Source organism: Haliotis cracherodii, unplaced genomic scaffold (assembly GCF_022045235.1).
Source record: "Haliotis cracherodii isolate W230 unplaced genomic scaffold, xgHalCrac1.p SCAF_3, whole genome shotgun sequence".
Lineage (NCBI taxonomy): Eukaryota > Metazoa > Mollusca > Gastropoda > Lepetellida > Haliotidae > Haliotis > Haliotis cracherodii.
The window spans coordinates 5,422,337-5,435,100 of NW_027266286.1; the positions used below are offsets into that span (position 1 = coordinate 5,422,337).

A 12,764-nucleotide genomic window follows, 5' to 3' on the forward strand; every position below is an offset into this window, starting at 1 on the left:
GATGGTCGGCCTGGCCACAGATGAGGGTTTGTCTTCCCTGATGGTCGGCCAGGCCACAGATGGGGGTTAGTCTTCCCCGATGGTCGGCCTGGCCACAGATGAGGGTTTGTCTTCCCTGATGGTCGGCCTAGCCACAGATGAGGGTTAGTCTTCCCTGATGGTCGGCCAGGCCACAGATGAGGGTTAGTCTTCCCTGATGGTCGGCCTAGCCACAGATGAGGGTTAGTCTTCCCTGATGGTCGGCCAGGCCACAGATGAGGGTTTGTCTTCCCTGATGGTCGGCCTCGCCACAGATGAGGGTTAGTCTTCCCTGATGGTCGGCCAGGCCACAGATGAATGAGGGTTTGTCTTCCCAGATGGTCGGCCTAGCCACAGATGAAGGTTAGTCCTCCCTGATGGTCGGCCTAGCCACAGATGAGGGTTAGTCTTCCCTGATGATCGGCCTAGCCACAGATGAGGGTTTGTCTTCCCTGATGGTCGGCCAGGCCACAGATGAGGGTTTGTCTTCCCTAATGGTCGGCCAGGCCACTGATGAGGGTTAGTCTTCCCTGATGGTCGGCCAGGCCACAGATGAGAGTTAGTCTTCCCTGATGGTCGGCCAGGCCACAGATGAGGGTTTGTCTTCCCTGATGGTCGGCCAGGCCAAAGATGAGGGTTTGTCTTCCCTGATGATCGGCCAGGCCACAGATGAGAGTTAGTCTTCCCTGATGGTCGGCCTGGCCACAGATGAGGGTTTGTCTTCCCTGATGGTCGGCCTAGCCACAGATGAGGGTTAGTCTTCCCTGATGGTCGGCCAGGCCACAGATGAGAGTTAGTCCTCCCTGATGGTCGGCCTAGCCACATATGAGGGTTTGTCTTCCCTGATGGTCGGCCAGGCCACAGATGAGGGTTTGTCTTCCCTGATGATCGGCCAGGCCACAGATGAGAGTTAGTCTTCCCTGATGGTCGGCCTGGCCACAGATGAGGGTTAGTCTTCCCTGATGGTCGGCCTAGCCACATATGAGGGTTTGTCTTCCCTGATGGTCGGCCAGGCCACAGATGAGGGTTAGTCTTCCCTGATGGTCGGCCAGGCCACAGATGAGAGTTTGTCTTCCCCGATGATCGGCCTAGCCACAGATGAGGGTTTGTCTTCCCTGATGGTCGGCCAGGCCACAGATGAGGGTTTGTCTTCCCTGATGATCGGCCTAGCCACAGATGAGGGTTAGTCTTCCCTGATGATCGGCCTAGCCACAGATGAGGGTTTGTCTTCCCTGATGGTCGGCCTAGCCACAGATGAGGGTTTGTCTTCCCTGATGGTCGGCCAGGCCACAGATGAGGGTTTGTCTTCCCTGATGGTCGGCCAGGCCACAGATGAGGGTTTGTCTTCCCTGATGGTCGGCCAGATCATACTCAGGTATATGGGCTTTCCTAACCAGTGGCTTTCAAAATTGGGAACCCAGTTAATATTATGACACGTGAACATTTAATACCGTGAAGACCAGTGAAGATCCGGGGTAGAATAGGTCTCCAGCAGTCCATGCTTGCTGTGAAAGGCGAATATGCTTGTCTAAGAGACGACTAACGGGATCGGGTGGTCAGGCTCGCTGACTTGGTTGATGCATGTCATCGATCCTAGTTGTGTGGATCGATGCTCATGATATCAATCACTGGATTTTGTGGTCCAGACTCGATTATTTACAGACCGCCGTCATATAGCTGGAATATTGCTGAGTGCGGCGTTAAACAAACAAACAACACGTTAATAGCAAATCTTCAGTGACGCCATCGACTTGAAGGGGAAACCTACACTCATAAAAATGTACTGGATCATGAAATATAAATGTTAAGACCAAGTGTTGACGACAAACATCCAACGCAAGAACGCACGTTCATTCCTGATTTTGATACTTTCAAGGAAGGTCGATTGATCTCTGTGGACCATTATTTCTTATTGATTCTACTTACCATACAGTTGTGATTGACTTACTTGCTTTCATTCATTGTTTGTGTATGTATGAAGCTTCTACGGGCTATTGGCATGCTGACAACTGGCAGAGGTGAGGTGATATAGGGTTTGACATCGCGTCCAAGATTATCACACTTGTATAGTGACGTGCATGTACGCGTGTGTGGCTGTTTGTACAAGCCCACTGAGATACCAAGCCGCAGTTTAACATGAATACCACACTGAGACACAGTATACTGACTACGCCGACCAGTACTTGTTTTAGCCCCATAATATCGAGCGCAAGACTAGGTAACAACAGGTGCCATCTTTTAACGTCTTTTGGTATGACGCGGCCGGGGATGGAACCCCGGACCTTCCGCTCTCCGGGCGGACGCTCAACCATTAAACCATAGAGGCGGTCGGCAACTGGCAGAAGGCAGTGGCCAATACGTTCAGTGTTCCACCGTTTGTGACTATAGAACAGGTACCAACAAACCAATGTTGACGGTCGACTCCGTTCAGAGCGTCCCAGGTCAACGACAAGAGTACAGAAACGACTGATCCGAAACCAGGCTCTACGAAATCGAGCTCAAACGGCGAATCAACTTGCTGCGAACTTTCATCAGGGTACTGAAGTACGGGTCAGAAGACTAGAAATCGTGTACATGCAGGGTATCCCCATGCTCGGCGTCCCTTACAAATCGCCATATTGCCAACAGACGTCAGTGGTGTAAACGACGTCGAAACTGGGGTAATCGACGCTGGCCACATGTCATGTTTTCATACGAGTCCCGTTTTATTTTGCACTTCCTTGAAAGGCAGGGTCGTGTCTGGCGCCGTCAGATGAAAGTCAAGCCAATGTTAACCTAAGACCTCACGCCAGATTTGGCGGTGGATGGGTTATGGTGTAGGGTGGCATCACTATGACTGACCTAACCCCACTCCATATTGGGCAAGGAAGAGTCACTGGACTGTACTGTCGGGATAACACACTGACACCCTTTGTTGTGTGGTTTGCAACGCGCGGGGGGTCGACGTTGTGTCATTCAGGAGGAGACCCGTAAAGATCCGGGTTAGAATTGGTCTTCAGCAACCCATGCTTGTCGTAAGAGGCGACCAACGGGATCGGGTGGTCAGGCTCGCTGACTTGGTTGATGCATGTCATCGTATCCCAAATGGGTAGATTGATGAGGCGTTCAACAACAAACAAACAAACAAACAAACAAACAAATTTGCAGGACGACAACACACCGTTGGCGAATCGTCAGCGTTCACCTCCTGCAGCACAACATCCATAGAATGCCATGGCCAGCAAAGAGACCAGACATGTTTCGCCTTTGAACACATCTGGGACATGATAGTTGGTTGGTTGGTTTGTTGTTTAACGCCGCACTCAGCCATATTCCAGCTATATGACGGCGGTCTGTAAATAATCGAGTCTGGACCACACAATCCAGTGATTAATATCACGAGCATCAATCCACGCAACTGGGAATGATGACGTGCATCCCGTTACTCGCCTCTTAGACAAGCATAGCCCCCTTTTACGGCAAGCATGGGTTGCTGAAGACCTTTTCTACCCCGGAATATTCATGGGTCGGGACATGATAGGGAGACGTGTTCGTCAACGTCATGGGCCGCTGACCACGTTGGCCTAGCTTGGCCAGGCGCTGTATGGAAGAAGAGTGGGACAGACACCCTCAAAGCGCCTTAGGGGGGACTCATGCAACATGCCTCGCCGAGTGGATGAATGTTTGATAAATCGGGGCGGTATTACGCACTACTGATCAAAAACCGTCAACTTTTAAATTCCCCATCCTACCTCTATATCGTCCCTCAAGATCGTTGGCGGTTATAACATCTGCTGTCATACTTCACTTCCGGTTGTAATGTGTTACCAAGTTGTTCGACCCGTGAAGATCCGGGGTAGAATAGGTCTTCAGCAACCGATGCTTGCCATAAAAGGCGACAATGCTTGTCGTAAGAGGCAATTAACGGGATCGGTTGGTCAGGCTCGCTGAATTGGTTGATGCATGTCATCGTATTCCAATTGCGCGGATCGATGCTCATGATATTAATCACTGGATTGTCTGGTCCAGACTCGATCATTTACAGACCGCTGTCATATAGCTGGAATACTGGAGAGTGCGGCGTTAAACAACAAACAAAAATCCAACTTGTTCATTATTATCACACAACTATTAGTAGAAACTAATATCTTTTACAATTTTGGAAAGTTTTATCCGAGTATTGATAGTGTAAACATATTCATTAAACGGACTTTGCCAGAGGCATAATTATGTGAATGATGACTCGGAAATCGTGTGAACTGAGTTTAAAACTGCTCTTAGATACAGCCTTATTACGAGGGACACCAGACCCTGGACATTGTAACATTTTGGTGGATCGAACCTGGGTGCTCGGCGTTAGGAGCCATCGCGTTAACCACTTGTCTAGCCAGCCGCCCCAGATATCATTTGGAAGGTTGTAAAATGTGTAAATAGGAATAGGAATAAGGTTTCGTTCTTTTAGCCATTCCACGTTCTGGTGATGAAGTACTTAATGCGCCATGTCAAAAGGCTGATTTACGAGGGTTTAGGTTTCGGTTGCGTCTGTACTGGTCCTGTGCACAGCGAACACATCAGGGAAACCGAGAAATCGAGTCTGGACCAGATAACTCAGTGATTGACATCATGCACATCGATCCACGCAATTGGGATACGATGACATCCATCAACCACTTTAGGACCCGTGAAGATTCCGGGTTAGAATTGATCTTCAGCAACCCATGCTTTTGACGGGTGGCCAGGCTCGCTGAAGTGGTTGTTTGTTTGTTTGTTTGTTTGTTTGTTTGTTGTTTAACGCCGCACTCAGCAATATTCCAGCTGTATGACGGTGGTCTGTAAATAATCGAGTCTGGGTCAGACAATCCAGTGATTGACATCATGAGCATCGATCCACGCAATTGGGATCGATGACATGCATCAACCAAGTCATTGAGCCTGACCACTCGATCCTGTTAGTCGCCTTTTACGACAATGTCATAATGTGTCATGTCTTTAACTGTCATAATATACAATGTCTTTAACTGTAATAATGAACAATGTCTTTAACTGTAATAATGAACAATGTCTTTAACTGTCATAACCTATAATGTGTCGAATTGTTTCTGTGTCGGGTCCCAAGTGGATGTTTATGCATGTGCAATACATTTCTGTGTGACGGACCCCAACGCAACTAGTATCCATTCTTTATGTAAACAGTACTAAACACACACCTGTATACCAGTCATGTTGCAGTCTCTGGAAAATCATGGAGAGATTGTGCAACTTGTGGACATGCGTTCACTTGAGTGTAACCACGACACACCAGCCGTCCTTGCATGAGCGTCACAGGCCAGACAACAATGGCTTCAGGGTCGTGACCTCAATGTAAGGCAGCACTGTTGTTTTGCTTTTCATTTTGTTCTTGAGGGATAAGTACAACAGGCCATTCCACACTGGTATAACTTATTATCTCTCTTTCGCGTAATGAATCTGTAAGTGGACCGCGAGGTAGTGAACTATTATTGCATATGCTTTTATTGGCATAGTCATCGATTTGCAGGGTTCGACAAATACGTCGGCCAACTAGACAAATGATAGTGAAACTTGATCTGGGCCAGTAATTTTATATTTATACTGGACCAGCTGGCTATTGAAATAATATGGTGTACCAATTGCTTTCGAGACCGTGGAATATATTTTTTTTATGAACAAAACATAATCTAGAAATGCATACAAAAGCAAGTCTAGCCAGCTCAAGCTAGCTCTATTCCACATCAGCATAGGGATTTTTTATTTTTTTTAGAGTCAAGAAGGATATTGTGTAATATAAGATTTCAGAGACTAAATGTTAGTCTAGGGGGACTAGTCTTCTTGCAGGTTACGGAAAGGGGCGAGTTGTGACGAATGAGGAAAGTGAGAGACTAGTTGTTGCATTCGTCACTACTCGACCCTTTCCGCTGGGGATAAGTTGGGGACAAGTGATTCTTGTACAAATTTTGAATAATCAAGAATTGTCTTGACCTTGGAATTGTTTTTTTTTTTATGTCGTTTGATACACAGAACAGTGATATCTAACGATTCGCCAATTTACGAATTATTCCTCTCGTTTTGCATTATATAATTAATGGGTGCATTCATTTTTCAATATTGTGATCACAGGATATTAAACTGTTTACTTGATTTCTCCAGGAATTGTAAAAAGTTAAAAAATAAAACCCATGCCATGTACCCCGTTGGTTCAACCGTATATGATTATCCTGATAATTGTATACCAATAGAGCTTTCTTCGCATCTTTTATTGTGTAATTCTGAGACGAGATGAAGAGAAATAATAACATAATAATGAACAAATATATGTCCAATATTGAATATAATTTTGGTTGTTTTGAAATATACTTTTGGGTATTTCATTACGTAAATTGATGCCAAACACGTGCGTGTCTTGTCCAATTAAGATACACGATAAACTATCTAATTGTTTATATATTCAATACATTATTTACTAGGTGAAAGCAGAAATGTTATGTTTTGTCGAAAAAGCATCCAATTTAGTTTTACACATCAGAATGTCCCATTCCATAAACGAAAATTAGGGGAGATATGTATTAATCAAAATACCTGTGGCGTCTTTCTCCGACATTATCAAAGACATAAAACCAGCCGTGACGTCAAATAGAATGGTGTTATTTTCTTGGTATTTCATTACATTTGATGATAAGGCTAGTGCTCCATTAATAATAGTGCAACATTAGTCAAATTACACTTACACATTCAGGAGAATGTTGGAATCTTAGGACAAAGTTATAGGTTAGATAGGGCCATCCATTTCTCATTTACCTCTCTATTACCTATGACGTACGATTTCATCATTTCTTATGGGGTTTTTTTTATAACTAAACGTATACAGTTTCAATATCGATATTTTTCTTGGAACGGTTTGGTTCCTCGAGAAAAAACCACCACGAAACTATATTAGTGCTAAGCATAGCGGAGTTATGCCCCCTTTTCTTTGTACGTGTGTAACCTCTCTGTCGCCTTTTGACGTCATAGAGAAAAATCAGTTTTCGTCATTTACGGTATGCTATTTTTGGCATGTAACTCCATTTGATATATAGTTATGTCGTTCAGATATTAAGCAGTATTTTGTTCGCTCAGTTTCCGTAAAACGTCTAAATAAAAAATATCGTCGCACAGTACTTTTCAGACATCTAGAAAATGTGCGTCAGAGAAAAAACTCGGCATCCACAGGGTTATGGAAGACATCGGGCTTCTGAAAATGATAATGCTTTAAAAAATAGCGTTACCCTTATTTCAATATGACGTCAACTAACAACGGGCGTGATAATGGCCCGTCGTCAAACAATATGAGGGCATTATCAAGTTACATTGGCCCGCTGATTTCTCATAACATGCGGGCGGTTTAATGATAATTCTATCTATTTTAGCTATAACTATAGCTATAACTTCACCTCCGGGGACCCGTGAAGATCGGGGTAGAATAGGTCTTCAGCAACCCATGCTTGCCGTAACAGGCGACTCGCTATGCCGCATAATGCGTGTCGTAAGAGGCGACTAACGGGATCGGTTGGTCAGGCTCGCTGAATTGGTTGATGCATGTCATCGTATTCCAATTGCGCGGATCGAGGCTCATGATATTAATCACTGGATTGTCTGGTCCAGACTCGATTATTTACAGACCGCCGTCATATAGCTGGAATATTGCTGAGTGCGGCGTAAAACAACAAACCAACCAACTTATGTAAACCATGTTCAAACAAACAGGAGATTATCAAAGGTTCGTTCATGATCATTCCAAAACGGTCCCAATAACCGTAGAATCGTTTAGAATGTTTTGGAAAATACGCAAACACGAACGCCCAAGTGAACTTTCAGCCATATTGGATAGTGTTTACAAAATCACGAATCATGTATACCGGTTATTAGACGCCTGTAACATCACGTACATTTCAACCTCAGCTGCGATACATATATCCTCCTATTCCTCATACATTTCAGAATCAAATGTCAAATGGTCTTAGTCATCAATACAAAGTGTCTCGATGAAATCAAGCAAAATACATTAGGTGTGAAAACGAACGCTGTGCTCGAAAAACTGCAATTGTTCGAAATGTAAACAAAGCAAAATTCAGATTTTACAGTGTAGCGTTTTCTCCCATTTTGAACTATTCGTCTATTCGTTGAATACATTGGCTCAACAATTCCAGAATATTCATGGGAAGAGAATCGCAGGAAAAATTAAAAATAGATACATTGCAATGATATGATATTTTCAACAGAAGTTGTCAAAGTTTCCGTCCTGTGTGACGCCATGACTGACGCAAAATCAACGGTATTTATCGGAATTTCTGACTATTTCCGTTGGTTTCAATCAAAACTATAACAACATATAACAGTACATAGATTGTCAGAATGTTTCTGAATACTTACATGTCACATTTATGTATATACGATCCCAGAATCAACGAGAGTCCCTTCGTAAAGTCCCGCGTACTGTTGACAGTAAACACGCCATTTCGTAAAAGTCGGTCACCGGTAGTGATGTCATACGTCAACATTGTTGTACATGTTTTGTAATTTCTTTGAGGTGAAGGTCCTTGAATGAAAGCACACACGATCATTGTAACATAGTGTTTACAGTTTCAATTATGATGTAGATTTTGCGTATCTTTTATATATACTTTTCACACAATTACTTTCACTTTTGATATTTGTTTAATATAATATCATACGTAGATATAGGCCACAACATGTATGAACCTTTGATAAACCCTTGTTTGAACATTGTTTACATATGTATTTGATAAGATTATAGTGTCGTATACGATATTTCTTTAATTTGGACAAGTGTTACAAGATAAAATGCAAATGTAACTGCAACATGTACGTATTTCTGGGGAGCGTAATAGTCAATATTATAAGACTAGTTCATATAAATAGTGTCCATGAACAGCCGTTTCATTTTATTTTATACCTAAAACTGAATAGATCTATATTACTATAACAAAATGGATACTATTTTTCGTTAAAATATATGCACACATTTCTAGAAGAATTGTCTCGGTCTTGGATTTGTTTATTTTTTTATGTCGTTTGAGACACAGAACAGTGATATCTAACGGTTCTCTAATTTTAACGATTATTTATTACTTGCCCGTGAAGAGATCACCCGTTTAATAAACATACAGCTGTGTTACACATTGTGTAATACCAAAAGGCGTGCTTATGCACTCTCGGAACACGTTTTACGAACAAATATTGAAAGCTCTCGACATCCCTTGGCTTATTCAACAACATTGCGGGTGGAGATGATAGATCACTGAGAGGAGCTTATGCACACGCAATGACCCCAGCAACCTTGTTGCTAGGCTGACGTCACATGGCATTGTTTCGCCGATGGATCTTGCAACAAAATTCCACAAATTACGTCATCGGGTAGAGTGACGTGATTGTAAACTTTGAGGTGCAAGGCCCCGTTCCACAAGGCGATCGTATTGTAGCGCAACGACAGTCGTTCTAAGTTAAAGTATGTGAGTTGCGATAACCTTAGCGCTACGATAGTTTTGTGGAACGGACGCCTGAATTCTGAAGATAGACTATTGTATGGTATTAAGTTCATACGTTTCAACTTTTGACGTGTTTGTTGAACTCAATTGGATTATGCCGTGGGTCGTGTGGGGTGTCATAATTCTAAAAAACGTTATAAATGGCAAGTAATAAAAAAAACACTAAACTCGCTTCCGTGTAAAACAAATTTTATGAAACTCGTGAATAGTTGTGGTATTTGACTCGCTTTCGCTCGTCAGATACCACAACTATTCACTCGTTTCATAAAATTGGTATTACACGGGATCTCGTTTAGTATTCTATATATAATCAATTGGTTCATCGTTGTTTATGCATTGTGACCACAGGATATTAAACTGTTTACTTTATTTCTCCAAGAATTGTAAAAAGTATAAAAATATAACCGTGTCATGTACTGAGTGTACTGAAATGTTTGGGCGTTTTGTAAGTATTCTATGTGAAGATTTCAGTTATTTTACACTCTGGCTGTAATATATATAGGGTAATTTTATATAGAAATCTAGAAGTAACGTGTACATGCGTAAATACTACAACGACTGGAAGTGTCTAGCGTCATCAGCATACAGTGCTGTCAAGCAAAATTCTAAGAAAAAAACAGAATTGTCTAGAAGACATAATTAATGCACTTTCACAATATCTATTTACAGAAACATAATCTATATAGGAAACAACGCAAATCTAGTCTTTTAAAGGCATTTTGAAGTGATACACATCATAAGGAAGAGAATTTATGGAAGTGAACTTTTTCATAATTCACATGAAGGAGTAAGTAAGTATATACTCCGAAACGTTGTGTTCCTCATAAAAAAGAAGTTGACATCCATAAATTCTAATCTTGATTTTTAACAAAGAACCGTCGTACGTATTTCCTGCATTATGCGTCGCGCGTGGTCGGGAAATAGTCACAGTGAAGGCTTCATTAAGCCTAGAGTTCGTGACCAACTGCATAACAGGTTCTGCGGGGGCGTTATTTTGATGTTTATATTTTCTGACAAGTAGAAGGTGGACGAGGGATTGGTGCAAGCGGTTTGATGCTCGGAATACAAACAACGTTAACGCGCTGGAGAATGACGTCAGTTACCGTATTTCCTCTAATCGGGGTTAGAATAGGTTCGCAGCAGCCTATGGCGACCAACTGGAGCGATTGGCTTGATGGAAAGTGTGACATATCATAGCATCATAGTATATCCCGTCACGCATGTACACACATGTTAAATAAGAAAAAATAGATATGTTTTAATGCTTATATTAAAAAAGATTATGAAGGACTTACTTCCTCTGTTTCAAAATAACACAACAGGTTTGGGCGTTGCAGTATACATATCGCATGATGATAAAATAAAACAAACGTTTTGAATATCACAGATTATTAAAAATAATGTTTGCCATGTCAAATTTTCAAATCAGCTCTTCGCGTTCACCGCTGTAGATAGGACAATATAGCAAGACATGAATTTCGTCCTCAACAGTTTCGGTGGGACGCGTGTCAATCGTCTGCGGCATATAAATTTTAAATTACATAACGATCTGATGTTATTGCCGCCATGACGTGAACTACCATTAGGTGGTGCAATAACCTGGTTCCACTCGTTTATACATCAAAAAGTGAACATTTAACCTCTGACCTAATTAAAAAAGTATTATAACTCGCAAATCCCTTTGCCAAAAAAGATGTGCCCCCCGCTTGTCATTTGTCAAGTGATTTTTTTTCTTTTGTGATTATTTTTTTCATATGAACACCTGTGAAGAATTCAAATGAAAATACATCCCTGTCCTCCATGCTTGTCGTGAGAACTGACTTGAAATGGGAACGAGGGTAATCTTTCATGCGCATGGTTTTCGGACAGGGCGTGCATGCCTGATGTAAATGACCGCACTTTTAACATTAAAAACGAAATAAGCGTGCTACTTCAATGGACCCAGGTAAAAAGTATTTCATTCAGGTGTTTAAATGAAAATCCTGTATTTGTCTCGTTGAAATATTTTTTTTAAAATTTTATAATATTTTTTATTAATATCCCAAATGTTTCAAAAATATAAGTTACACCATGCAGTTTCAGTATGTTGGGTATCACGAGACAAATAAGGATCTGATTGATTGGTATAGGTTCTGCGGTTATCTGTTGGTTATCTCCCTTCCTCCGTGAACTGTTCGCTGGTGACTCGTTTCGAGCTGGTTTTTGCCATGAGTTGACATTAGGCACTCGTCAACTTGATGTTATCACATGGACATCACGCAGATACTACCACGGGACAAGAAAAAGACACGTATATGAACGGGTAGCTACTTTCAATAACGGCAGCGGTAAAATATACACGTATTGATCTACTAAATATAATATAACTCTCAACCCATGTAATGTCTGTCATCCTCAACCTTACTTAACAAGTTGGAACATAGTTCAACGTGTTAATGTTGAATGGGTGGAGGAGGGGTTGTGTGGGAGTGGTTGAGAGAAAAGGTGTGTGTGTGGGTTTGGGGGGTAGGGGTGTGTGTGTGTGTGTGACTGGAATATGAACACATTATTATTTAAAAATACTGTTTGTCGTTTAGTTTGTAAGAACCGTGTGTGTATGGTTAGAATTAAGTCAACGTTTCTCTTTCCTTATTTGGAAAAACCCAAAATATTCGTTTGTATGCAAATGTTCACGGGTTCGAAATCGGCATGTGTTGTGTTTATTTTCAAGGGAAACAACTCTTTCTGCTCTAAAGAAGCATTCGCTCTAATGTCACTTGATTATGCCTTTTCTTTGATTTAAATAAAATAATAAAACAAATCATGTGTAGTGTATATATGCAGAAAATGAATTATTAACTTACGAAAGAAATTCAGATTATCTTATTCGATAACATTGTTAACGACAGCTCATAAACATCGAGTAAGCAAGCAACAGTTTCAATTGCCCACACAAATACGTCTATCTGAAAGTATATTGCTTACAAATATATGGTAAATTAGTTGATTTTCAATATACGTTAAACTATATCACTGTCGCAATTCAAAGCAGATTTTGTAATAATCAGATATATTCTGACGAGTAATTTAGGCGATACTTACCTGAACTATTTTCATCCAGTGGTGCATTTATGTTTCTAAAATTACATTGGAGTTGGATTTTAAGCTACAATACCTAAAACTATCAGTATAAAGAAGTATATATTTGCGTCAAAGTGGATCGAACAT

The 12,764-nt window shown here is 41.6% G+C and overlaps 1 protein-coding gene across 1 annotated transcript; it reads right to left on the minus strand.

The window, feature by feature from the left end:
- Nucleotides 1–300: 300 nt before the first annotated feature.
- On the minus strand, nucleotides 301–6,613 carry LOC139474221 (basic salivary proline-rich protein 3-like). Its single transcript, XM_071257126.1, has 2 exons — nucleotides 6,592–6,613; nucleotides 301–1,367 (listed from the first exon to the last, which is right to left on the minus strand). The coding sequence occupies exons 1-2, from the start codon at nucleotides 6,611–6,613 to the stop codon at nucleotides 301–303; spliced, it is 1,089 nt and encodes a 362-aa protein (XP_071113227.1).
- Between the last annotated feature and the right edge of the window lie 6,151 nt (nucleotides 6,614–12,764).

Excerpts from the sequence above, each read along its gene's own strand:
- LOC139474221 (XM_071257126.1), bottom strand. The coding sequence starts at position 6,613 with ATGTCGGAGAAAGACGCCACAG. Across the intron at positions 1,368-6,591 it reads GTCGGAGAAAGACGCCACAG|GGAAGACAAACCCTCATCTG; the intron begins GTATTTTGATTA and ends GCCGACCATCAG.